Source organism: Rhinolophus sinicus, chromosome 9 (assembly GCF_057876585.1).
Source record: "Rhinolophus sinicus isolate RSI-liver-muscle chromosome 9, RSI-T2T, whole genome shotgun sequence".
Lineage (NCBI taxonomy): Eukaryota > Metazoa > Chordata > Mammalia > Chiroptera > Rhinolophidae > Rhinolophus > Rhinolophus sinicus.
The window spans coordinates 17,127,144-17,153,069 of NC_142509.1; the positions used below are offsets into that span (position 1 = coordinate 17,127,144).

Genomic DNA, 25,926 nt, shown 5'->3' on the forward strand with positions numbered 1-25,926 from the left:
GGGGAACCAAGGCACATAAGGAACCTATGGAAGGTACCACAGGAAGTGGCAGGTGGGATATAAGCTGACAGTCTGTTGCTCTGTCCTGTGAGCCAACCATATCTTCTCAGAGGTCCAGAGATGAGGGTCTTAAGCAAACGTGCCTGGCAGGTGGTCCAAGGCTGCTTAACTGAGATGAAACAGTCTTCACCAAATTTGTCAAAGTGCAAGTCACCAGCATGAGGCGGGTGGCTGTGTGTACCGTGGACAAAGTCAGACTGGCCTGGAGAGCAAGGAGGTGGAGAGCCCACCTGACTCAGCTCTTGAGAAGCATGGCTGTGACAAGACTGGGGCAGGGCTGTTCAATGTTTTTCTGGGGGGATTCTGGGACATACAGGGAAGCAGGAGGACGTGTGACTCCAGAGCACTGGGGCCTTGGATAGAGTCTGGAAGGCTCCCCTGCAGGAGAGGAGGCAGGGAATTAGAGAAAAGGGACAGTAGGGTTACGCGTTTGGTGATGAGCAAAAATGTAGCTTCCTGCCCGCGCCTCCATTTCCTCCAGGAGGCTGAGATCTCGGCTCCTCCGAAGCGGGTGCGAGGTTTGGGCAGAAGGGCAGTGGAATCGCTGGTTGCGGATGGTGTTGGGCCCCATTTAAGGTTGGAGCCCAGCAGTTTTGGGGCCAGGAGACCGCGCAGTTTGGTGGGTTTCTCCAGGCCTGTTCATCCGCCTTGGTAGGACCTTGAAGGAAACAAGGAGCAGCCCTGCCCGCTGTGGCTACAGGAGGAGGGGACCCAGGGTGCGCCCAGGGGGCTGCCAGGGTCGGGACATTCTCGAGACCGCTGCGCCAGCGGCAGGGGAAGGATGGCCAGGCCCCGTGGGGCGTGGGAGGCGCCCTCTGCGCCTTCTCGGCGGCGTCTCCCTGACCCGACAGGAGGACGCACGCGGGACACAGTACTTCTGAGGTCCTCCTCCCCATGGCCTGGCGGGCCCCCGCGCCGATGCGAAGCAGGATTTCCCGTCGCCGCGGTCGGGGATTAGCGCGCTCTTGGCCGCGCGGCAGGATTAGCCCGCGTGGACCCGGCGCCCGGCCCGGGGATTATGGCGCGCTCCCCCCGACGTATATATTCCCGCGGCGGCAGCGGCGGCGGTGGCGGGTGCGGGCGGGCATGGCGGCCGCCAGGGGTGCGGCGAGCCGCGGGGGCCCCGGGCGGCCCTGCCCCTTCTCCATCGAGCACATCCTCTCTAGCCTGCCGGAGCGGAGCTCCCCCGCCCTGGCCGCCCGCCCGCCGCAGCCTGCCGACCGCCAGAGCCCCGCGCAGCCGGGGAAACCTGTGGCACCCAAGGCACCCTGCACCTGCTGCTGCTGCTGTGGCCCCCGCGCGGCGCCCGGCGGGCCCCCGGAGTCCGCCGCGGGGTTGGGTGAGTGGGCGCGGGACGCGGGCGTGGGAGGCACCGGGGCGCGGCGCGGTCGGCGCGGAGCTCGGCCCCCCGCCCCATGCCTCACGGCACCCTTGCCCCGCAGGCGCACGGCTGCCATGGCCGCTTAGGCTGGGGCCCTCGGCGCCCTTGCCCTTGGCCGGGCCGCCTGGAGGCGCCGGGACGCTGCCTGGCGCCGGCGGCCCCGGCCCCCAGCGGCGCACGCGGCGCCACCGCACCATCTTCAGCGAAGAGCAGCTGCAGGCGCTGGAGGCGCTCTTCGTGCAGAACCAGTACCCCGACGTGGGCACGCGCGAGCGCCTGGCCGGCCGCATCCGCCTGCGCGAGGAGCGCGTGGAGGTGGGAGCCCGCCCGCTGGATGGCCAGAGGGTCCGAGAGGGTCCCGGCCGGCTGGCTTTCTTCTTCCTTCTTTGGAAAAGTCGGCGTTGGCGCGGGCGGGGGGCGGGGGGGACTGCCGTGGCGGCGGGAGGAGGCGCGGGAGGCCCCGGGACGGCAATGGGACACAGGACCGGTTCTAGGGCGAGGGTGGGTGAGACACGTGCGGGAAAGTGTCACTGGAACTGGAGGGGAGGTACAGCTAGTTTTCCTTTATTTTGTTTTAAACTTTTATTTTTCCTGGTGGTAAATTAAGCGCGTATTTATGTTCCAGAATTTGGGAAGCTCCTAAGAGCAGAGAGCGGCAGAAGGAACGCCCTGGGTGCGGCGTGGCAGAGGTGGGGGGCGGGAAGGGATGGCAAGCCGGGTGGGAAAGGGGTTCCCGTCCTGCAGCCCGAGCCACCGTCCTTATCTGCAGCAGAAAGGAATCGCCGCTACCGGGTGCCGGCTCCGCAGCCCTCATCCGCCCACACGTCCGGGTACCCCACCTCCCATAGGTCCACCTATGGAGCCCAGCGGGACTCGGGTCCTGCCTGAGCAGTACCTCCTCCCCAGGTCTGGTTCAAGAACCGCCGGGCTAAGTGGCGGCACCAGAAGCGCGCGTCAGCGTCCATGAGGCTCCTGCCGGGAGCCAAGAAACCCCCTAAGGAGAGCTGCTGATGACTCTGGGAGGTAGTCCTGTTGGGGCCGGCTCAGAGAGTGAACAGTCCTACGCGAAAAGGAGCTGATGCCACCTGCCCCTTCCCGTCTGCGCAGTTTCCTGTGTGCTGGAGCCCCTCTGAACCCCTCTGCAGAAGCATGTGTGTGTTCCTGCACCACCTGCCAGGTGAACAAGGAGAACACCGAGTATCCAGGCTCTCTCCTCCCCAATGGCTAGCCGGCGGGAGGACCTCGGGAGATTCCCTAGGGGGTAGGAGGATGGGCAGAACAGGTCAGCTTCCTCACCCCTCCTCCTTGGCACTAACCGGGTCCCTGTCAGCACCAGGACTTGTCAACACCAGGACCTAGAATTCTGTCTTTCCCGGCATGCTGGCCTCCCTCCTCTCCTCAGCCTGGACATGGCCCCCTGACCTGGCCTACAACCCTTCCAAGGCAGGGTGGGTGCTGTCTGTGCCTCCTGGGGCTGCTGCCAGCTCGCAGGTCCTGCCCTGGGTTTTGGGTCCAGACCTGTAGAATAAGAAGTTTGGGTGAGGTCTCTCCAGAAGCCCCCTGCCCTGCTCCTTAATCCTGTGGGCCTTGCTCTCATATGGAAAAATAAACAAGCAACTACAAACACCTCAGAAGCAGTCTGCCCTGGCTCCACTACCACACCGAGCTGGACCTGCCCCTCCTCTCTCCTTCCTAGGGAGTGGGGGACCCGCTTGTCTTGGGGGAGCACAGTCCAATGAGTACTCAGTCCCTGAACCAGGGTGCCTGCCAGCAGAGCAAGCTGCCCCACAGAGAGTGGCCTGGCACCCTGGGGGCCTGCACTGGCCTCTAGGTGCTGCTTCATGGGTGGGTCCTTGGCTTCCTCCTTGGGGGAGATTTCCATGCTGTGGTGTCTGCCTTCTTCATAGCAGTCAATCTCTGCCACCCTGTGGGGCAAGAGGAAGCTCAACCCCCCCCCACCCCCACACACAATGCCTTGGAAAATGTCTGCTCTACCCTCCATCATCCCAGGCCCAGGGTGAAGGATAGTGTGAAAATAAAACTTCAATTCCCCCAAGTAGACCCAAACAGTGGGCTCAAGGAAACTAACACACCCCTCATCTTGGGGACCCTGTTCTGCACCCTCACACGTCCTGGTGGGAGTGGGGGGTGGTATCTGGCAGGAGACACAGACCATCCATAAAAGGTTCAGGGCTGCAGCTCCTGGAACTGTCCAAGGCTGGCCAGCTGAGACAACACCAAGTAGGCATGGTGTCCCCAGCCAGGGCTGCCCTAATGCTGCCAGGTACCTCCCGGGTAGCAGCCGATGCCTCACGTCCCAGGGTGTACACTTCTGGCTTCCACCAAGCTCTTCTCCCTGAATCCTGGTCTTATCCTTGGCCACTGTGTAGCCTGCCTGCGGAGCTGCCCCGCAGATTGGAACACCTTCATCTTTCTGGGTTCCAGGACCCTTGCCCTCCTAGACTGAGTGGCTATTTGTCATTGTGTGGGGCAGTCAGGATCAGAGCCTCAACTTCAAGGGACCAGTGGCCGTGTTGCCTTCCCAATTTTTCTCCTTGCTCTCTAGCTGCTCTTGGGCAGGCGCACCCCCACAGCTGGGTGTTAACATAGGTGTCCTTGAGGCCAAGTCCCAGGCACTCCCTTCTCATCGCCATTCTCACCCTGGTTTATCTCTTTCATCCTCAGGCTCCAATTCCCATCTCTCTACCATGTTTACATCTCCAGCCCAGGCCTCTCTCCTGAGCTAGATATTTATGTCCAACTGTCCCTTTCACTAAACCTGGAAGCCCATAGCTCCTCTAAATCACCTTGTCTGGGAAGGTGAGCTCTTCCCCTGTGCATGCCAGGTGCACAAACCAGAAGGCAGGCAATTACCCTGCCCCCTCCTCTCCTTCACCGATCAGGCCCAGGCCAACATCAAGTCAATTTCACCTCCAAGACAATCCCATAATCCATCTTCTCCCCAGTTTCAATTGTATCAATCTGATGAAAACCGCCCTCCTCTCTCACCGTGACCTTTGCAGCCACCTCCAGTCTTGTCCACTGGCACCGACTATGGTTCCTCTTTAATTCATTTTCCGTAAAAGCCACAGTGCAATTATGAACCTGCCTTTCCCCTGCTTACAGCACGCCCAGGGCTTCCCGTTGTTTCTACAGAAAAGACAAAACTCCTCACCATGACCCACCAGGCCACATGCAGCCTGGCCTGCTACTCTGGCATCATCTCACACCTCAGTGCTCCTTGTACTCTGTGCTTATCCAAAAGTCTTCTCCCTGTTGTTGCTGGGCCTTTGCTCATGCTTTTTCCCTCTCCAGCTGATGAATGCCTGTTCATCTTTTGGATCTGTAATCACATCCTGCCTAGGGAAGCTTCCCCCGACTGCCCCTAGGGAAAAGTCCTCAAGTACAAACTTTTCTTGCACCTGTCAGCTGCAGTTCTAACTTGTTTGTGGGATACCCTAACTAGAATCTATCTTCCTCATTAGACTGTCAGCTCTCATAGGGGAGGAACCATCATCACAGAGTCCCCGGTGAATGAAGGAATGACTGCCTATTGTACTAAATAATTCTGGGGCAGAACTTACTTGTTTGACATAATTGACAATCTCCTTTTGGGAAGAAATGATCAGTACTGAAAAATGCTTAGGCAATTTTCTGCTCCACTTCAATGAGAATAAACCCTCTTCTGGGAAGCCCATTCGAGACCTGATAATTTTTAACTAGACATTTCTTTATTGACCCATCATATTTTTCTTTGTTTTTTCTTTTGTTAGGAAGCTATCAGAAAAAAATGTCTTGGGGTTCTTTCTTGCATAAAGTTTGAATAAAAGCTTTGAAACGTGTATATAACCAAATTTTCTGAAGAGTGTGTTTTTGTTAATAATATAGAAGCATACGCTGTGATTTTTGCGAGAAATTAGAATTCCAAGGCCTTCCAATTCCGCAGTGCTGGAATTTTTCTCGATCAGCGTGAATGACACGCCCCTTACTCCCACCACCACAGCGCCCCCTGGTGCCCACATCCCAGATACACGTCACCTGCGCGGGGCGGGGGGGAAAATACTACAACTCCCATAAGAGAGAGGGCTTGTAGTGACGTCAGTGCGGAGCGCGGGCCGGCCTTCGAAACGCACAGCTCCCCCATTGGCCGACTGTTGGAAGCGCCTGCGCAGTCCCGCCCCTTGACGCTGTGACGCGCCTTCCGAACTGTCCTGGGATAGCGATGGAGACTCCCGGCGCGTCTCCCGGGGGCCTGTTGCTTCCCACCGCGTCCAGGCCCCGGCGGAAGCGCGCAGCAGGGGAGACCAGGGCTGCGACAACCAAGCAACGGGTTTTGGACGAAGAAGAGTACATCGAGGTAAGACCTCAGTGCGGATTCCAGCGACTTCTGGGTCCCTCCCGCGCCTTGCTCTCCTCTTGGGTTCTCTTTTCGGGTAGTGGAGCAGCCCGAGTTCCTGCCCTTGCGGTGTCCGAGAGCCAAATAAGCACAACGTAGAAGGGGATGTCCTTGGTAGGGGAGGCACTAGCAGCTGTGTTGTCAGGGGAGGGAGGAGCGGTTATCTTTGTATGCGGGTTTGGGGTGGGGGTGTCAGGGAAACAAGGTTTTCTATCAAAGCGTGAGTAAGAGTTTGGAAGGCAACTTCTTTGATGGCAAAGAAGATTTTCTAGAAAGCGGTGATAATAAGTGTAAAGCCTTGGGGTTCTGGAAACAGACTGCGATTGTGGCAGCATCATCGAGTGAGTGGGTCTCCGACGACTCTTGAAATAGGTCTTGAGCCTACCGCCAACACGGAGGAGGAGGAGCTGGCACCGAGATTGGAGGAAGTCAGTTTGGGACTGGTGAAGTCTGAGGTATACAGGCAGGTGGCATTAGTGGACAGATAGGTGCACTGATGTGCAGCTCAGGAGCAAGGTCTGGCTGGAAGTGCAGAGTTGGGAATCTCAACCAGTGCTGGTGATGACTGGCTGAAGTCATCCAGGTAAAAGGTTCAGATTGGAAATAGGGGATCATGGGTGGAATAAACATGACAACACTCACATTGGTCCAGCTAGTGTGGAGGTGAGACCAGCAAAGGAGAATGAAAATAGCCAGTTAGTGAGTAGAGGGAGAAAGGCTTCATGGAAATCAGAGGAGTGTTTAGTAATGTTAGATGTTGTAGCAAGGCTGCATGGGGTGTTATTCTCATTAGAAAATGCCACTAAGATCAGAGATCATTGGACTGGATAGTGGTTGTAGGAGGTCGTCAGCAATGGCCTTAGTATGTATATCAGTGGACTGAGACGTGGGGTCCTCAGATGGCAGCTCTGACTTTTGTTCCCATCTCTCTTGACAGGGCCTCCAGACAGTCATCCAGAGGGACTTCTTTCCTGATGTGGAGAAGCTGCAGGCACAGAAGGAGTACCTGGAGGCTGAGGAGAATGGAGACTTAGAACGGATGCGCCAGATCGCCATCAAGTTTGGCTCTGCCCTGGGCAAGATGTCCCGAGAGCCCCCGGCACCGTGTAAGAGGATGCCTGTGGGTAGCAGAGAGGGGAACGCCCGCTGAACTATTGCCTCAGATTCGCTCTAATCTCCTTTCCCTCTCTTCCCCCAGATGTGACTCCAGCCACGTTTGAAACCCCTGAGGTGCACACAGGCACTGGAATGGTGGGCAACAAGCCTCAGGGCCGGAGCCAAGGCCTGGAGGATGGTGATGGTGAGTCAGCGACCTCTTTTGGTCACACGATCAGGATTGCTGGGGAATCTTACCCTATGAGAGTGGTCCAGAGGCAGGTCACATCTTGTACCTAAGGGGTCTCCTTGCCTAAATAGCAGCCCATGGGACCAAAGAGCACTGGTCTAGGAGGCAGAAGATCTGGGTCTGGACCCCAAATGTCGGATAGTCCTCTGAGCCTCTGACCCTCTGTGGTATGAGAAGCTCACTTCCTCTCTCACCAGCCTGCTCACCCTGTGCCAGCCCTTGCCTGGTGGGCTTCCTGCGCTTCCGAGGGATCCTTTCCTTGCTGTCTCCTTGAGATGCCTCAGGGCCTCTGCCCTTAGGTAACTACTCGGCTCACTCCTCTTTCTCCAGATCTCTATTCAGACATTACCTGTTCAGGGAACCCTTTCCTGACCTCCTAATATAAAGTCACATCACTCCTGATGCTCTATGCTTTCCTGGTTTTGTTTTCTCATCGTAGAACATGACACTTAAAAAGACGTTTCTGTTTGTTTATGGTCTCTTCCCTCCACAAGAGCAGATTCTTTATCTTGCTCCTGTCTGCATACTTTGCATCTAGAACTGTGCATGCTGTGGTGTGGGCCTTCCACAAATACGTGTAGAACAAATGAATGAGTTGTTTTCTTCAACACATTTACGAAGATGTGTAGGATACATCCCGACGTTACAAGGGTGTCTTCCTAGGACAGCATTCTGAGCCTTGTTGAACATAAGTGTACTGCAGGCTCCGAGACTTCATTGTGGTCTGTCAGTGTTATCATCAGGAGAATGTCAGTACCCATACAGATGGATGACGTGCTGTTCGCTACTGGGTTCTGGGTCTATGGTATGCCGTACTAACATGGGTGCCCTGTGTGCTCACACAAACATGATGTGTTCTGCTTTAAAACCTAGCTCCTTCGGCCATTAACACAGTTCAGTGTGTTGTGCTCTCGGAGAGTGATTCTCCATGGCAATATGGCACATGAATCACAGCCAATTTGCAGTTCCCTTTTCTTTAACTATCTCTTATCAGTAAGCACAGCAATCCTTTCAGTAATCTAAGTGGTAGGTGCTGTCGTCATTCATGGTGACAGGTGAGGAAACTGAGGCTCAGGATGGCAGAAACTTCTGCGGGTCTCAAAGCTGATTGTGGCGGAATGGAGTTTGAGTCTTCATCTTTCTGACCCCGGCTCTTGAATTTGTAGCCACTGTGCTTTGTGCACAGTCTAGCAGGTAGTTGGTGGTCAAGACTGTCACTAGAGTGGAAGAAAAGGCTCTCTTCCTGACGGCCCTGCTAAAGTTTGTGCCGCTGAGCACACTGTAGTGGCACTGCCTCACTGGGAGTGCCACTTGCAGTGGGGTGGTGGGACGGCTAGGGTTACAGCCCAGTGCCCATGAGGCCCCATTGGGAGCAGATCCTATGGGGTCCCTGTCATCAGGCCCACTAGCAGGTCTGGAAGCTTAGGTGACAGCCAGCCACCGGTAGGACAGGTCCCAGGAAGGGAAGAGCAGTCAGGGTAAGGAAATTCCAGGGATGGAGGGAGAGCCCGGGCTTTGGAGGCAGGTCCTACAGGACTGCCCCCTGTGGGCAGGGGAAGCGCCTCTATGATCACCTGCTCTTTCTCTAACACCGAGAGGCCCCCCTGCCAGTCGGAGTCAGATCGCACACTTCACTTGGCACCCAGCAGATGAGGCGAGCCCCTGAGGGCTCCCTGGCCAGTAGGGTTGGTTGATGCTGCCGCTAGGTGGGGAGATGTCTGGCATGTGGGTTCTCACAGACAGACCCAGGACCAGGGTGAGGGTCTGCGCTGTTCTTGTAGGGCAGTTTGGTTCCCAGGAACAACTGACTGCAAAGTAATGTTTCTGCTCTTTATGGTTCTGTGTCACCCCATCTGCACCCCGGAGCAGGAGAGGCTGCAGAGGAGCAGGAGAAGGAGCCCCTGCCCAGCCTGGACGTCTTCCTGAGCCAGTACACAAGTGAGGACAATGCCTCTTTCCAGGAGATCATGGAGGTGGCCAAGGAGAAGAACCGGGCACGCCATGCTTGGCTCTACCAGGCCGAGGAGGAGTTTGAGAAGGTGTCCCTGGGTGCAGGGCCAGAGTCACCTTCTGGTGGGGTCAGGGAGTCCCAGGGCCAGGGCTCAGGGCCTGGGGACCTCTCTGACCCTCACTTTTCCCCATGTGATGCAGAGGCAGAAGGATAATCTCACACTCCCACCAGCGGAGAAGCAAGCCATTGAGAGTAGCCAGGCTGGCGTGGAGACCTGGAAATACAAGGCCAAAAACTCTCTCATGTACTACCCAGAGGGTGAGCGGGCAGCGTGGGCAGCGTGGGTGGGCTGTGTGTCTGAATCTGCCCTTCAGGTGGGTGTGTCTGTGCTCCCTTGCATTTTTGGCTTCAGGGGGGTCCTGTCCTGGCTTGGGACAGGTGGGTCTATGTGTGAAGTCAGTGAGGGGGTGAGACCCTCCCCAGCTTCATTCAGCTTCTGCAGTGTGGGGACTGAAGTCGGCTCCGTGCTTCTATTCAGCAGGGAGTGACTTGGCCTGTCCCTCAAGCCCTGAGCGTAGGGCGGAGGTGTGGCCTGCCTGCCCCTCTGACACCTGCTGCCATCTCTCCTTGGTCTGCCAGGCGTCCCTGATGAAGAGCAACTGTTTAAGAAGCCCCGGCAAGTGGTGCATAAGAATACTCGCTTCCTCAGGGACCCCTTCAGCCAGGCCCTGAGCAGGTCCCAGCTGCAACAGGCTGCTGCCCTCAATGCCCAGGTGGGTGGCGGGGGCTAGCAGGGGGCTGGATATGGGCAGAAACATCCTCTGATCTTGCCTGCCCATCTTAAATTAGGACTGTTCTTGGGCTTGGCAGAGCTTAGCAGTGCAGGAGTACTTGGGGCCCCTGTGTGGCAGGATCCCGAGTCTTTCCTCAACCCGTGTGGGCTTCCAGTGGGGTGCTGTCTTGGTAGACGTAGTCTATGGGTTCAGATCTCTGCCACCTCCCTTGGGGGGGCAAGAACATGAGAGAAAGTGGCTGCTGGGAGCCAGGCCAGTCTGGCCAGACCTGTACTCCTGCACCCCTGCACCAGAGAGGGCTGGGTGGTGCGTGGGAGGATGAGCAGGGGGCGCAGGCGGGGGTGCCGGTCTTAGCATGGCAGACGGCAGAGAATTTCCGAGCCTGGGAGTTCCTGTGTGGTGGTGGCTCTAGTGTCCATGGGGTTGAAGGGTGGGAGACGGCTCGGGAGGCTCTTACAGGGGCCTTGTGAGGAGAGGTCAGTGCACAGGTGCCCATAATTAGTGCAGCTCCATGCAGGGGCCTAAAGTCGTGGGGTGTGGCTGATCCCCACCCTGCATGGAAGGGGGTATGGGGGGAGCATCCGTCTCACGGATGACTGCTCTGACAGGGCCTCAAAGTTCTTTTCAGGGCCCAGGGACCTTCCTCTCTTGCCCCCAAGTGGGCTGCCCGCCTCAGAGCCCTGAGGGGGGAAAGGTTTCCAGCATGTTCCTGTGCATCTGCCCATCTGTCAGCGGGGCAGAGTGGTCTCGGGCCCCCTGACACTAGCCTCTCTGATTGTTCCAGCACAAACAGGGCAAGGTGGGCCCTGACGGCAAGGAGCTGATCCCGCAGGAGTCCCCCCGCGTGGGCGGATTTGGATTTGTTGCCACCCCTTCTCCTGCCCCTGGTGAGAAACTCGCCTGCTGGCAAGCTGGCCACCTGTGGGATGGCGTGGTGGGAGGTGGGCTGCTCAGTGGGCCCTGGTCGTTCTGGTCATTCTTGGCACTCACGTACGGTCTGCCCCATACCTTGTGTGACTTGGACCTGGTGTCTGGCCTGCAAGGACAGGACTGGACTCACAGGCAGACTCGATCTGAGACATGTGGGGCCCGGCCCACTTAGCTGGGTGGTGTCCATCCCTCACACGAAGGCGGGCAGAACAGACTAGGTTTGCTAGAAGCAGGGGTGTTGGGACTCTGTTTGGCAGACTGGCGTGGTGGGTGTGCTGAGGGGGACGCAAGGGCAGGGGCCTGATTTTCAGTGAGGGCAGCATAGTCCAGTGGGCTGCCCGGCAGACATCTTCCTGTAGAAGATGTGCATGGAGGGCAGGCTGCTGTGGGCAGGGGGCTACGTTTACCCGGGGCCTCAAGGGACATGTGTGGCCTGTGCGGGGTGGGCAACACAGGCCTGAAAGGGAGCTGCAGGATGGTGTGCTTCTCCGTCAGGCTGCCCGCCTCCTGCCGTTGGCCTGGAGCCCGGTGTTCCCTCAGTCCTGGGCTAACATTTCCTAGTTCTGGGTCTCACGTCAGCAGGTGCATAAACCTACATCCAGAGAGTACTGTAGGGAGCGGTCCCTGGGCTGCAGCCCTGCGTCTCCTCACACAGGAAGCGTGTGAGCCTCGGGGACAGTCTTACAGCACACACCCTGTCCCTCTGCCCTCCCATGAACTGGCAGAGGTGAGAGCTCTGGAAGCCCCTGAGTGTCTCTTCCTTTGGTGTAGGGTGCCATCGGTGACCTCCAGGAGTCACCCCTGGCCCTGTGCTAGGAAGCGGGCCTCGCCAACCCAGCTCAGTTTCTCTAGGGAGCCCCACTCCTCCAAGCTAAGTCTCATGGCTGTGGGGTCCTAGGCCTGCCTTGGGCCCACAGGGGCCTTGGTGTTTCCTTCTCAGAGGGCAGAGGTGCTAAGGTTCCAGAGTCCTGGGGAAGGAGAGAGGGCCAGCTACCGACTTGTGTTTGTTAGCTGGAACGCATGGAGGGGAATGGCTGCAGCGGGAGGGAGGGCCCAGGCGGTGCCCAAACCTGGGTCCCTAGCCTGAGGTGGCTGTGGGCTCTTCATCTGCAGGTGTGAATGAGTCCCCACTGATGACCTGGGGGGAGGTCGAGAACACACCATTGAGAGTCGAAGGATCAGAAACCCCCTATATGGACAGGACGCCGGGGCCAGCCTTCAAGGTGAGTCATAGTGAGGGGTGCACAGGTGGGACCCTAAGTGGATGTGTGGTCTTCTGAGCAGCCGTAGCTCAATGCACAGAGGATGGTCCAGCTGCCACTGGTCAAAAAAGAGCTGAGCAGCGGGCTGAGCCGTGTTACACGGCACAGCCCTGCTCAGGTACAGCGCTTTTGAATGAGGCCAGGTGTGGGCAGCGAGGACAGGTGCGGGCAGTGAGGCCAGGTGCGGGCAGTGAGGACAGGTGTGGGCAGCGAGGACAGGTGCGGGCAGTGAGGACACGTGTGGGCAGATAAGTAGTTCTGTCAAGGAGGGACTGGCAGGGTAGGGCCGAGGCACCCAGATGGGGAATGACCATGGCCCCTCTGAGCCTGCAGGCCCAGAGGTTGGGCTGCTCAAAGACGAAGGGTGGTCTCAGAGGCAGACCTGGAGCTGCGACTGTGCTGCAGGCCTGAGTGCCAGGAAGGGTCCGTAAGCCCCAGCGTTCCGTGGAACGTGGTTTGTGTGCTCAGAAAGGCCGTGTGCTTGCAGAGAGAGGCCTCTTGCAGAGCTTGGGGTGTCCCAGGGTGGTGTGGGTAAATAGGCAGGGAGGTGGGGTCCTGGAGGTACATTGGGAAGATGAGGTGCTCCAGGTTGCACAGTTTGTTGGGGAAACAGTGACTGGCATAGTTTGGAAAGGGAAAGAAGACAGGTCCCCAAGAGTTGGGAGCATGCAGTCCTGTTGTTGGAGTGGTGGGCCGCTGCCTGTACCAACTGTGGAGAGCTGGAAGACCAAGGGAAACAGAAGTCGGTGGTGTTATAGAGGCAAAGGGTGCAGGATTACAGCATCTGCTCTGAAACCCCAAAGAATTGGGCGTGGAGTCTGGGATTAATGCCGAATGCCTGCGTGGAGGGCTGGGTCAGAGTCATCTTGAACCAGTTCCTTAAATGCCAGCAGTAGTCAGTTTGAAATGCAGCAGAAAAGGAGATACTCACTCACCATAGCAACAGAAATTTGGACTAGTTGGGAATAACTTAGCTTTTGTGAAGAAACCACAGACGTACATAAGGAGAACGCCACTTGCTGGCACCACCTGAGCATGTATGCTGTGCCCTGTGGCCTCCCCAGCGCAGCACCATTTATCCTGCCTTGAGTAGTTCAGAGAGATAACACACGTCCAGACGGAACATACACAGAAGTGTTTGGTACCTTGGTTCTCAGGTTTGTCTGGGACACAAGGGTAACCAAGAAAAACTTGAGAGAGGAATGGCAGAGAGGAGCCTTGCTGTTAGATACTAAAGCTTACCATAAGGCTGTAGATGTGTCAGAAGTGTGCCACCGTTCTCAGAACCTACAGGTCAATAGAAAAGAAGAGAAATTATGAAACACACCTAAGTCCAAATCAGAATTTAGGGTGGTTAGAGATGGCAACTCAAATGGTGCTGAGTAGTAAATTGTGCTGACTAGTAAACTAGGTCCTTAATCTGTATAGCAAAATGTATTCCAGAAATTTGGGAAAGTTAATTATAAAAACAATAAGTATAAAATAATTAGAAGAAAATAATGGTTGACATTTAATCTGACCTTAATGTAGAAAGGACTTTGTAAACATAAAAGCAGGAAGAAATTACCAAGGAAGTGATGGCTAACTTACACTATATGGAAATGGCAAACTTAAATGCAGCAAAAAATGTCACACATAAAACTAAAAACAAATAACTGAAAAGAAATTTGTGTGGCTTGGCTTAATGTAATCAACATAGTAGTAAAGCTGCTATACGTGGAAAAGCAAAACAAAAAGCAAGGTAAACAACTTGTTAGAAAAATAGGCCAAGGACACATTTTGGGAAGTTCTCAAAAGAAATACAGAAGGTTAATAAAGACAGACAGTCAGAAGGAAGCAGATTAAAACGAGACCCTCTTCTTTCCTAAAGATTGTGAGGTTCCTAGCTTCGCAGCATCGGCTTTGAGAGGACCGTGATGGCAGGTGGGGTGGGCTGGGCCCTTGGCAAGTGGGCAGCTCAGGAGGGCTGGTCAGGGGCTTTTAAGGGGCTTTTAGGGGAGGTGATGTTGGGTTGTTAGGATTATGGGGGCCATGGGAAGGAGCAGGCCCCCCACCAGCAAGGCAGTGCCTGACTCAGTGGCAGGCTGGTTAAGCCACCCATGCCCCTACTTTGTAGATACTGGAGCCAGGTCGCAGGGAGCGCCTGGGGCTGAAGATGGCAAATGAGGCCGCTGCCAAAAACAGGGCCAAGAAGCAGGAGGCCTTGCGAAGAGTGACAGAGAACCTGGCCAGGTGAGGGGCACCGACCCATGTGGGGGTCTCTTCCTGCTCCCCCTCAGTCCCAGCGCCTGCAGTATGGACACCTGGCATACAGGGCAGGCCCCAGGGTTCTGCGGTGGGTCCTGAGGCAGCTCCTTTGGTTCAGAGTGAGGCCCTGTGTGAACCAGGGGCCCCTCCATCTTTTCTTCACCCTCCTCTTGGCCACGTCACTAAGAAGCACCTTTAGGCCCATTGTCCCCCTAAGAGCTCTGTCAGCCCTGTGGCGATGGATGTCCTCATTCCCCATAGAGTTGGGTTCCACACCAGCCCCACAGTCAAGGGCAGCACCAGCAGTGGACCTCAGGTTTGGCCACACTGACGTGTGCGAGGACGCGAGGACACTGGTGTCCTCAGCCCAGAATCACGACTTTTCCATGTGTCTTCCTGTAGAATAGGCTTTACTACTGGTGCTGTCCCATCCAGGCTAATCCTACCTCCTTGTGCCCCCTTCCACTCTAGCCTCACCCCCAAAGGCCTGAACCCAGCCATGTCCCCAGCCCTTCAGCGCCTTGTGAACAGGACAGCCAGCAAGTACACAGACCGGGCCCTGCGAGCCAGCTACACTCCGTCCCCAGCGCACTCGACCCACCTCAAGACCCCAGCCGGCGGGCCCCAGACCCCAACGAGCACACCGGCTCCTGGCTCTGCTGCACGCACTCCCCTCAGCCAGGACCCAGCCTCCATCACGGACAACCTGCTGCAGCTCCCTGCCCGGCGCAAAGCTTCGGACTTCTTCTAGGGCCAGGCCCGGGCTGGGCCCATGGGAGGTTCATGGAGCCTGCAGGGCAGCCATCTGCCCAGCAGAGGACTCGAGCCTTCCAGAGACCCAGGACCAGGCCAAAAGCGGTGATTGTCCCAGGAGCCACAAAGAAAGGTGCCATGTCACGCCCAGGCTGGCACAGGACCTGCCCCACAGCCCTTGGGGTGCATCCCAGGGCCTTCCTGGTACTTTTTTTTTTATGGAACCCCTTCCTGTTTCTATTTAACCGGCATTAAAGAACGCCTAGCACAGTCTGTAGGCCGCCTCTCCGTCCTGCTGCCCGCATGGCCCCAGAGTGGCCCTCACGGCTACATCGTGGTCTCAGGACTGTGGACCTCCCAGGGAGGAGGCTGGTGTGTGGGGTGACCCTTGGAGGGCCAAGATGTCTGGCCTTTCCAGTCACCACCTGCATACTTTTCTGTGGCACCCCAGGCACAGAACCTGCCTCCTGAGCTGAGCTCACAGCACGTTGGTCCCCCTCCCCCTTTCTTCCACCCCAAGTTTTGTTCCTCTGACGGAGGGACAGAGCTCTTGGGAGTTGAGCCCTTTGGGGTCACCTAGGGCTCTGGGCTCAGGTCTATAGCCTGCCTAGCAGGCCTGGCCTGTGTGGTCTGCCAGTGACAGGGCTGTGTGGGTCCTAAATGGATGTCAGGCCATACTCTCTCATGAGGTACCTCCAGCAGCCTCACCATGACCTTCCCCCAGCACCTGGCTTCCACCTCAGGTGGGCCAGGGCTGTTTCCATCTTCTTGCCCATCTTTCTCAGTGCTCTAGGCGGGCACTGCCTGCCATAGGCTGCCGAGTCACCAGCCTCACCTCATACTCCCACCAGCAAGAGCCCCAACCTGGGCCGCAGTGTCACAGTAATGGGGCCTGACTCCACGCAGACCTGACAGCGCCATGTGCACCGCCAGCCAGCACTTGCCTGCTGGCCTGAGGGTGTTGGTACCCGACCCCCAGGAGGCCCAGGGCCAGCTGCTTTATATAAAAGTGGGGGGCCCAAGATCATGGCTTCTTGCCAGATGGGTCTCGTCTGGCTTCAAGTAGGGTCAGGTCGTGCTCTTGGGAGTGCTTGGCGCTCAGGGAGGCAACCTGGAATTGTTCAGACCGGAGTCCTGCTTTGAGCACACTCATGCCTGCGCTTGGCCCTCTTCCCAGGTGCTCCTGCATCAGTTCTCTTGTGCCCTCCGTGAGTGCCAGTGTCCTCTGCAGACTGGTGCAGAGCCTGCCACTTGCCGGGGCACTGCTAGCCTGCATTCCTCAACAGTTCCTGTAAGCATCTGGCTGTGCAATGTGACCCCCTAAGGGAGGGGGGGTGGGCTCAGCAGGTGAGCTTGGACAGAGGGCTGGGACTGCCCAGGGTCAGGAAAATGTGGGTTTTGCTGCTTTTGTCTCATAGGGAAGGGTGGCCTTGGTCCTGAGGGTGCCCCCAGGAAGTGGGGAGGCAGAGGTCTGAGTGAGCGTGAGTGAGATACAGAGGGGTACACTGTCCAGGCAAGGCGACCTAAGGCCAGGTACTGACCACCTGCAGCTCTTGGCTGGCCTTTGGGAAGTGTGTCCTGGGGAGTGACAGGTGACAAAATAGGGCTGCTGCATGGGGCAATCGGGAAGCAATAGAGATGGTGCAGATCAGAGGTGTTGGATGGAGGGGGTGCTTCAGGGGGAGAGGAGGGGGGAGGGTGAGGAGGAGGATTCTGAGGAAGGGCTCTGAGGGAGTCAGGGTGGGCTCTGCTGCACCTGAGGTGGGAGACGTGCACCTGGCCAGCCAGCCCTGGAGGCACGGCGTGGGCAGGTCAGAGGGAGACTGGTGGGGCTTAGCGGGTGGGCCACGGCCACGGTGTTCTCCGTGCCCACAAGGCCTCCCCATGAGTACCTGTGCCTGAGCACTGGTCCCTGGACTCCTACGCTGGAGACCCCTGTGCCGCAGGGAGGGTGGTTGGCTGAGTCCTACAGAAAAAGACTCCTCAGGGGGCGCTCTCAATGCTTGTTTACACTTTGTGGTTTATTTGCTGGTCAGTAATTAATGTCTTTGCTACTAAGTAGAAGAAAGCTAATAGAACGTAATCAAAATAGTGGTTTAATTGACGGATTTTACTTGTTCCTTGCACCTGTGCCTTCTTCAGCTCCTACCTGCTTACTTAGTTTATGGGGACGCCACCATGCACCACGTCCCCCGGCCCTCAGCACCCTAGGTGCCTGCCTTCCCCACCTCGGCTCCGGAGACGTGATGGTCTTTGGCCCTGGAGGTCTCGGCCAGCCTTTCCTCCATCCTGTCCTCGTTCTCGGGTACCACCAGCAGTCGGTGTGGGGTTTTGGCCCCCAGCTTGTGGTCGGGCCGCGAGCCTGGCCGTGTGTCCAGTTTGCACTCGGCCCGGTACTTGCCCTCACCCTCCCTCTTGAAGGAGGCAGAAGACATGGCTTTGGGTTTGGGGGGCTGCAACCACGAGTGGCTGAGGATCTCATCAATGTGCATTCGCCGGTTGACGTCCGGCTGCAGGATGCGGTAGATGAGGTCCTTGCACTCGCCCGTCAGGTTCTTGGAGCGTGGGAAATCCACGCGGTGCTCCTTCTGGATGCGCAGCATCTTCTTGATGTCGGAGTCGTCGTAGGGCATGGAGCCGCAGACCATGATGTAGAGGATCACGCCCAGGCTCCAGATGTCGTAGACCTTGGGCTGGTAGGGAATGCCCTGCAGCACCTCGGGGGCCGCGTACGCCGCCGACCCACAGAAGGTCTTGCTGAGGACGATGCGCCCGCTGCCGTCCCGTAGGCAGCGCTTGGAGAATCCGAAGTCGGACAGCTTGATGTTGAAGTCCTTGTCGAGGAGAAGGTTCTCGCACTTGAGGTCTCGGTGGACGACATCTAGGTCATGGCAGTACTTGACAGCCGAGGAGAGCTGGCGGAACATCCTGCGTGCCACGTCCTCGTGCAGGGCCCCGCGGCACTTGATGAACTCGAGGAGGTCGCCCTGGACGCCCAGCTCCATGACAATGTAGATGCGCCCGTCTGAGGTCTCAAAGATCTCGTAGGTCTTGATGATGGAGCGGTGGTTGACCGTTGCCAGGATGTCCATCTCCCGAGGAAGGAATCTCTCCACAAAGTCCGTAGGTGTTTTCTTGCGATCAATGATCTTAACCGCCACGTTGAACTTGAGGCGCTCGGAATAGGCAGATTTGACTTTTGCGTAGGAGCCTTTGCCAAGATTGATGCCCACGACATAACCCTTCTTCCTTAGGACCGCGGCATCGTCCATGGTGCCAGGAGCGGCCGGCGCCGCTACCCTCTACATCCCCTCCCAACATGGGCCAGCGGGCATTGTCCTCATTTACAGTGTGGGGAGTCGTCTGGCTGGGCTGGCCCGGCCTTGGAGGAGTGGAACGCTCAGCATTGTCTCCAAGTGACTTCAGCCTGTGAAGTCATAAAGCCAGGCTGCAGGGAGTGGGGACTGGGCTGGGGGGAATGGGGCCCCTGGAACCCTAGAAGCCAGGCTGGCCTGGCAGGAATGCCCACTCCCCACCCACAGGAAGGAAGCTGGCACTCTGGACTATGGTAACCCTCCCTGTTCCTCCTTGCGGTGGCTTCCCTGTCACGAGGCCGGCATGAATGGGGGCTTCCCAGGTCTAGCCAGGGTACTAGCCCCATGTCAGTTTCCTTCTCCTGGCTGTGGGGACCCTGCATTGGTTCTTGTGCCACTGGGACCAATTTCCTACCGTTTCTTTGGGGTGTGAAGAAAACCCTGTCGAGGGCTTGTGTCCTCAGAACGGGTGGTGCTTGCGACGGACCGCCCTGGTCTGGCCAGGCCGGCGGTGGTTCCAAGCTTGGTGGACAAGAGCAGCTCCTATTTGGGGAAGAGAGCTGGGTGGATGAGCGCTGCTGCTGCTGCTGCTGCCGCTGCAGTCAGCGGGGCGTGTGTGGAGGGGGGGGGCAGGCAGGGCTTGGGATGCTGTGAGCCCTGGACCGGCAGATGTGTGTTCCGAGGACTGGGGGTCAGCCTGGAGGATGGGCCAGGCTTCAGTCAGGTAGAGAAGATAGTGAATTATCCAGGTAGGGAAGAGCCTGGGAGAGGAGAGGGCTTGCTGGGTCTGAGAATGGCTGACTCCCAGTCAGGAGGGTGGTGGGGAGAAGATAAGTGAGGGCTTTTCCCTGAGTGATGGGCAGGCATTGCAGGGCCCGGAGCAGGAAGATCTGTGACCCAAGTCACGTTTTAAGATGGCAACATAGAGAATGGGCTTTGGGGTGAGTGGAGGCCAATGCCTTTGACTCGGCAGGAGCAGGCTAGACCAGCGCGGGCCTATGGGGATTGGGCAGCAGAGGGAGACAGAGGAGGGTCGCGCTCTGCTCAGCACGTGGGTGGGGCCCCGGGTGTGGGGGTCCTGGCAGTCCCCAGAGCCTCAACTATTAAGAGCCAGTACCTGGGCACTTAGGAGTCCTCAATTATGTCCCTTCGGGCCTTTGTGAGGAGTGGCGTGTTGTGGCTGTTGGAACCCTGGGAAAGCACATCATTTCATCTCAGACTATCTTTTGCGCCTGGAAACAATGTGAAAACCCTTTTTCAGGGCACATGTGTGGAGTTCTGCTTTGGAAAACATGGCCTGCTGTGTGCATCTCCTTAGGTCCTTTGGAAGCTCTGCTGTTCATTTATCCTCCATCACAGACATCCTGTGCCCACACACAGCAAGTGGCCAGGACAGGTGTGCCACGTGCTTGGTGTTCAGAGCAGAGAGGAAGGCCTTTTTCTGTGTGGTGGGTGGGAGCGGATGACAGCGCTGGCCACAGAGGATCAGCGGGGCTCCATGAGGTTGACGAGGGGCAGGAGGTGCCAGGCAGATGTGATGTGTGGCCAGAGCATGGCTACGTGGATGCACCTAGAGCATGCGGGGAGCTCCCTGTATCTGGAGGTGTGTGTGGAAGATGGCAGGCGCAGGGCAGCCAGAGTCCAGGTGCCAGGCAGGAGAGACTGGCCCCAGCAAGGCAGGCAACTGCCCTCCAGCCGCCAGGCCTCCCTGAGTCCCATCCCAGCTCCTTAGCACTTCCGTTGTTAATAGCTTTAGCTGGTGCCTACCTTTCTCCTGGGGGCTCTTTGTTGGCCTAAATGACCAGAACTTCACTCCTTTGTATCCCACAAGGGGCTGGCTGTGAGGATTTGCAGTGAGGACCCAGTAGGATGACCCCCCTTTCTCCTGTGCCCCCATGTTCTATCTGGGGTGCCCCTGCATGTCTGCCTCCTTGGCTGACTCCACTGACCCACTTTCTAGATTCTGCCCCCTCATATCCTGCCTTTGCCCAGACAGTGTGGGCAAAGTGTCTGGGAACACGGCAAAGTTCTTGGGAACACAGTGGTGGAGGCAGTTCCCAGCATCATGCAAGTGGAGCTGCCCGGATGTGGGGTGGGTGGCATCACTCAGCCTACGAATGCTGAGGCAGGGATTCCTTCTGTATTGGAAGGGGGGTGTTAGATTGGACCAGGGGACCTGCAGGAGATTCCCAACCTGTAGTCCTGTGGGCCAGAGATCTGCAGACTCTGGGAAGGCCACTCCTTCTGAGCTTTGGTTTCCTCCATAAAGTGGGCGCCCACTTGTCCATTCACTCCATAGGCATTTGAGGGTCGGTTGCAGGTGCTGGGGTACACTGATGAACTAGACAGGGCCCATGCTTTCCTGGAGCCCAGAGGCTGGGAGGTTCAGTGTCACACCAGTGAATGTGAATGCCCAGTGGTGACTGCCACGACACCAAGAAACACGGAGCTGTGAGTACAAAACGGGGCCAGACGTGGGGAGGCTTGGGAAGGCCAAGGGCTGAGTTAGCCACACACAGGAGGAGGAGGGCTGCTAGCGCACGTGGTGGCCTGAAAGGACAGTATGGTAAGAGTGTGGGGTGGGAGGGAGCACTGGGCCACAGCGTCCATGTAGATGACCTTGATCCTGAAGTCCTGGGGGGGAGGTCACTGAAGGGGTCTGATCCAGGGCTGCGCCCAGCGGGTTGAGCAGCTCACAGGAGTGGCTGGCACATGGTCATTGGGGGAGTCAGCTGGGCTGCCACTCCATGCTGTGTGTCTACCCTCTCAGAGCTGCCTCCCTACCTGGAAAGCATACAATTGGTGCGCCTTCCTGCACCCCCTCCCTTCCAGGCTCACCTCCTGTCTGGGCTGCAGTGAGACTCCTAGGGCCTCTTGCCACACACTGGCCACTGCCCACTGCCCCAAGGACTGCAACAGGTGGCAGAGATGACCGAAGAGAAGAGATGTATGAGCCTCTCCTCAGGACGTCACCATCTCAGCTGGCTCCACGCACCTTGCAATTCTGCTACACCACCAAACAACCTGAATGAGTCTGGTTTCCTGGGGCCTTCAGTCTTCACTGAAAAAGTTGAGTGGCCGCTCCAGTGTTACTCAGGGCCTGTTCTGTGCCCGGTCCCTGGGCACTCACTGGCCTGTCCTGGCAGAGCTCACAGTGGCTGGCTGCTGAGTGCTGTTCGGGACCCCAGAAGGCCTTGTGGAGGCCATGGCCCCTTAACTGAGCCTGGAGAGGTGGGCAAGGTCTGCAGGGATGCGTCCACAAGTATGATCATGGCATGTATATGTGGGATGTGAGGTGAGGGGGGGACTGGGAAGCCAGAAGGCCATACCTGGGAGGACCTCAAAGTCCAGGCACTGGGGTCCTTTCTGGGGCAGTGGGAGCCAGACTGGGTGCTATGAGATGTGACGGGCTGGCAGGGAAGGAGGTCTCGGTGGTGGCTGAGCCATGATACACTGGACCATGGAGACAGAATGTGTGAAGGTGGCTGTATGGGAGGAGAAACCAGGCAGAGTGGTGGATTGGATGTGGGGAGGGTTGCAGAGGGCAAGTCCAGGGCACTCACTGGGTCTCACTTCTCCCAAGAGGCTGGGTGTTGGGGTCTTCCCAAGACAAAGACCTGGGCAGAAGGCGGGGGAGAGGTGAGTCTGAAGGCTCTTGTCTTCTTGGTGTGTTAACCCTGCAGGTGCATACGAGGTTGTCAGAGCTGAGTGCAGAGGAAGAAGAGAAAGGCCATCACGGCTGAGGTGAGGCCTGCCTGACAAACGGTTTGCAGGGCTCTACAGTGCAGGGCGGCCAGTAATGCTAAATGCAGGTCAGCTCCCTCTGAGGGACACCGATGGCCGCAGCTGCCCGGCATGCATTGTGAGAACACCTGTCCTGTCTCCTACTCACCAATGTCAGCTTATTCACTCTGGCAGGGAGCATCACCCCTGGGGACAGACTGGGACTAGAGGAGAATAGGGGGTTGTGAAGGCCACACAGTAGCTTTGGGACATGCAGGCTGGAGTATGGCTGCGTTCCCTGGGGAAATGACCGCAGGGCAGGATGACTCAGAGCATCACTGAGAACTAGGTGCCAGCTGGACATGGCAGAACCCCTGGTGGACAGAGCAGAAAAACTGAGTTGCCCACCAGGGTGAGGAGCTCAAGAGAAGCTGAGAGGCTGGTCCACACGCCCTCTGCAGGTCACTCCCCACTGGCAGCCTTGTGGGGGCCCCCAATCCTCTGTAGGCAGCCTCTTCATCCTCCTGTCTTCTCTGTCTCCTCCCCACCCCAGCACTGCTCTCATGGCCTCCCTCTTGAAGGAGCATCGTCCTCAGTCAGCTCTCTGCTCTGGTCTAGGGCCTGCGGTCATGGTCAGGGCTGGGCACATTGAGATATATTTTCCCAAGTGCTGAGGGGGGGTGGGGAATCTCTCCTGGGCGATTGCAGTCAGCCGGGTCAAAGACATTTACCTTGAGGTTTGCAATAATATAGTGATTTATTGCTTCTTTAGCAATGGGGGTTGCCTAGTTCAACGGGAGGGAAAAGAAACACGAAAATAGTGACTCATCAGGGTCTGTTTTCCTTATCTGACTTGTCCCTTGGCTTTTTTGGCGCTCAAGCTCGAAGCTGTGAGCTCTGGCTCATTCCCTGCTGGGCCCATGGGCCGTGGGAGAGGCCTACTAGGTTTGCGTCTCTGGAGGCTGTGCGGGGGGCCCTTCCACTGTCTCCCTGCTCAGCTGCTTGCCTGTGGTCTCCAACTGCTTGGACACCTGCAGTTGCAGCGTCTCCTCCTCGGATTTTGACTCAGACCTTGCCTCCAACTGTGCCTCCTCTTGAGGCTCCAGCTTGGTGGCAGACTTCTTGTCAGAGCCAGGCTCAGGGATATCCAAGGGCTCAGTGCCCTGGGAGCTCTCCCCCTCCTTGATGGCTGTAGAGGACAGGACCCGGGCCTTAGGCTGCACCCAGCAGTGGCTGAGTATCTCGTCGATGTGTAACCGCCGGTTGACGTCCGGCTGTAGCATTCGGTAGATGAGGTCCTTGCACTCGCCGGTCAGGTGCTTGGAGCGTGGGAAGTTGACGCGGTGCTCCTTCTGGATGCGCAGCATCTTTTTGACGTTCGAGTCATCGTAGGGCATGGAGCCGCAGACCATGATGTAGAGGATCACGCCCAGGCTCCAGATGTCGTAGACCTTGGGCTGGTAGGGGATGCCCTGCAGCACCTCGGGGGCCGCGTATGCCGCCGACCCACAGAAGGTCTTGCTCAGTGTTAGTCGGCCGCCGTCGTCCCGTAGGCAGCGCTTGGAGAATCCGAAGTCAGACAGCTTGATGTTGAAGTCCTTGTCGAGGAGAAGGTTCTCGCACTTGAGATCTCGATGGACAACGTCCAGGTCATGGCAGTACTTGATGGCCGAGGAGAGTTGGTGGAACTTCCTGCGAGCATCGTCTTCGTGCAGGGCTCCCCGGGTTTTGATGAACTCGAGAAGGTCACCTTGGACGCCGAGCTCCATGATAATGTAGACCTTGCCGTCTGATGTCTCAAAGATCTCGTAGGTCTTGACAATGGAGTGGTGGTTTAGCATGGCCAGAATCTCAATTTCCCGGGGAAGGAATTTCTCCAAAAAGTCCGTGGGGGCTCTCTTGCGGTCAATAATCTTGACCGCCACGTTGAACTTCAGTCGTTCAGAGTAAGCAGATTTGACTTTTGCGTATGAGCCCTCTCCCAAATTTATCCCCATGATGTAGCCTCGTCGCTTGAGGACGGCAGCATCATCCATGGTGCCAGGAGCACCCAGTGCCTCTGAGGCTGCCCTCTACATCCCTGCGAGACATGGGCCAGTGGCGTCCTCATTTACACTGTGAACAGAGAGTCCTCTGGGCTGGCCGGGCCTGCTGTCCCTGCCGCCTAGAGGCCCATACTCTAGGTTGGAACATTGGGCATTGTCTCCCAGGTGACTTCAGTGGGTGAAGTCATAAAGGAGGGGTGCCCTGGGGGAATAAGGCTCTGGCCTGAGTCACTTGGACTCGGAATCTTGGAAGCCCAGCCAGTGGGCTGGAGCCGACCGAAGGCCTGCAGAGAGTGGCCTTCCATTTGGCTGGGACCTGAGGGAAGAAGGGGCTGTGGAGATACATCAGTCTGCCCATGCTTCCACATCTGGAGCCAGGACCGCAGATTATTGCAACTCAGGAATCCCAAGAAATCCAGGGTGGGTGGTTGTATGAGTCTGGGGCCCATTAAGAAATAAGACATACTCCATTTAGGGCAGTCTGAGGAGGGTTTAATAAAGGCATAATTTACAAAGGTGCGAGCAGAGTGTAGGAAACCCCAATGGTAGCCACAGACTCCTAGAAGCCTGGGAAGAGTAGTGTAGGACCACCTTGAGAGAGGCAGTGACCCTAGGTGGAGGTCACAGTGACCCCACAGGGAAGTTGCTGAGGAGAAACGTCCCTGACTTTTCCCTTCCTTCAGTCCTGGAAGCCCTTGCTGGTGTCCACACAGGTGGCCTGTGGGCCACGCAGCCGGGCTGAGAAAGGTGAAGGTGGATCAGGAGGAGTAAAGACTCTGCCCTCTCCTGCATGGTTTGGTTGGGCTTTTCACCTCCCTGTACTTCTCTTTCCTCATTTAAACCTTTGCCAGCCTGCTTCTCTGACAGTGGCTCCATGCATGGGACAACTGGCTGGGATTTCTACTCTTGGCTGTGTGTTCCCTTCTGGGGGGGGAGGGGTCTTCCTAGACCGCAGCCCTGGCTGGGTTCCCACGGCAGAAGGCTGGGGCTGCAGTGCCAGCAGCTGCTCCTAGAATGCTCCCTGAGGATGGTGCAAGTAGAGATGTTAGCATTGCTCAGGGACCAGTTTCTGCCAGCAGTGCAGCCCCTCTGCTGTGACTGCCCCTTTATTTAGCACCTGCTCTAGGCCACGCCCAGAGAAGCAGGAGCAGGCAGGTCTGGCCTAGCCTTGGGTTTAACCTTGGCCATATCCACCCATAGGGAGTAGGTGCCTCTCTCTCAGATGACCTTGAATGTCACAGGTTTGAATCCTGGGACACTCAGGAGAACCTGCCTTGAATGGGCTTGGGGGGACTGCTCCTGGGGAGTGAGTCGGTGGGGCTGAGGTGGGCCAGGTGGAGATGGGTCCCCACCAGCCTTGGCCCTTCCCCCTTTTCTCTGCTTTCATTTTCACTCTCTTTTCCAGCTGTGATACCCTTTGCCAGGCTTTGGTACAGCTTCCTCTGGACAGCTTGTTCTTCTCTCCTACTGAGGACACTATCTGCTGTCTCCTCCCATGGTCAGTCACCTTGTTCCTGATAACGGGTGCAAGGTCAGCACTTGGAGCATTGTCCCCAGTGGCTTTCCTCCATGCAGATGTGGCCTACTGTGGCACCAGCTGTGCCTAGCAGACCTTCCCCTGTTCCCCCATTGTGTAGGCAGGGCCCTTCCTCCAGAGTCCAGCTTTGCTCCAGTCTCTCTAGAATCAGCACTTCCTGTCAGCTCTCCTAGTATGATACTCCTTTA

General features: G+C 57.3%; 4 protein-coding genes across 4 annotated transcripts; 2 read left to right on the plus strand and 2 right to left on the minus strand.

Moving 5' to 3' along the window:
• Positions 1–885: 885 nt before the first annotated feature.
• On the plus strand, positions 886–5,270 carry GSC2 (goosecoid homeobox 2). Its single transcript, XM_074321488.2, has 3 exons — positions 886–1,399; positions 1,503–1,756; positions 2,348–5,270. Exons 1-3 carry the CDS (start codon positions 955–957, stop codon positions 2,450–2,452), a joined length of 804 nt encoding a protein of 267 aa, XP_074177589.2. The 5' UTR covers positions 886–954; the 3' UTR covers positions 2,453–5,270.
• Positions 5,271–5,627: 357 nt separating this feature from the next.
• Positions 5,628–15,392, plus strand: ESS2 (ess-2 spliceosome associated protein). Its single transcript, XM_019710187.3, has 10 exons — positions 5,628–5,798; positions 6,775–6,943; positions 7,036–7,137; positions 9,052–9,221; positions 9,334–9,451; positions 9,773–9,906; positions 10,712–10,814; positions 11,971–12,080; positions 14,236–14,351; positions 14,838–15,392. The coding sequence occupies exons 1-10, from the start codon at positions 5,664–5,666 to the stop codon at positions 15,115–15,117; spliced, it is 1,437 nt and encodes a 478-aa protein (XP_019565746.2). The 5' UTR covers positions 5,628–5,663; the 3' UTR covers positions 15,118–15,392.
• Positions 15,393–16,842: 1,450 nt separating this feature from the next.
• Positions 16,843–18,391, minus strand: TSSK2 (testis specific serine kinase 2). The gene has a single exon (XM_019710132.3). It carries the CDS (start codon positions 18,389–18,391, stop codon positions 17,327–17,329), a length of 1,065 nt encoding a protein of 354 aa, XP_019565691.2. The 3' UTR covers positions 16,843–17,326.
• A 4,396-nt stretch (positions 18,392–22,787) lies between these two features.
• Positions 22,788–25,830, minus strand: TSSK1B (testis specific serine kinase 1B). The gene has a single exon (XM_074321683.2). It carries the CDS (start codon positions 24,190–24,192, stop codon positions 23,098–23,100), a length of 1,095 nt encoding a protein of 364 aa, XP_074177784.2. The 5' UTR covers positions 24,193–25,830; the 3' UTR covers positions 22,788–23,097.
• Positions 25,831–25,926: the final 96 nt, after the last annotated feature.

Excerpts from the sequence above, each read along its gene's own strand:
- GSC2 (XM_074321488.2), top strand. The coding sequence starts at position 955 with ATGGCCTGGCGGGCCCCCGCGCCGATGCGAAGCAGGATTTCCCGTCGC. Across the intron at positions 1,400-1,502 it reads GGAGTCCGCCGCGGGGTTGG|GCGCACGGCTGCCATGGCCG; the intron begins GTGAGTGGGCGC and ends CTTGCCCCGCAG. Across the intron at positions 1,757-2,347 it reads TGCGCGAGGAGCGCGTGGAG|GTCTGGTTCAAGAACCGCCG; the intron begins GTGGGAGCCCGC and ends CCTCCTCCCCAG.
- ESS2 (XM_019710187.3), top strand. The coding sequence starts at position 5,664 with ATGGAGACTCCCGGCGCGTCTCCCGGGGGCCTGTTGCTTCCCACCGCG. Across the intron at positions 5,799-6,774 it reads ACGAAGAAGAGTACATCGAG|GGCCTCCAGACAGTCATCCA; the intron begins GTAAGACCTCAG and ends CTCTCTTGACAG. Across the intron at positions 14,352-14,837 it reads GTGACAGAGAACCTGGCCAG|CCTCACCCCCAAAGGCCTGA; the intron begins GTGAGGGGCACC and ends CTTCCACTCTAG.
- TSSK2 (XM_019710132.3), bottom strand. The coding sequence starts at position 18,391 with ATGGACGATGCCGCGGTCCTAAGGAAGAAGGGTTATGTCGTGGGCATC.
- TSSK1B (XM_074321683.2), bottom strand. The coding sequence starts at position 24,192 with ATGGATGATGCTGCCGTCCTCAAGCGACGAGGCTACATCATGGGGATA.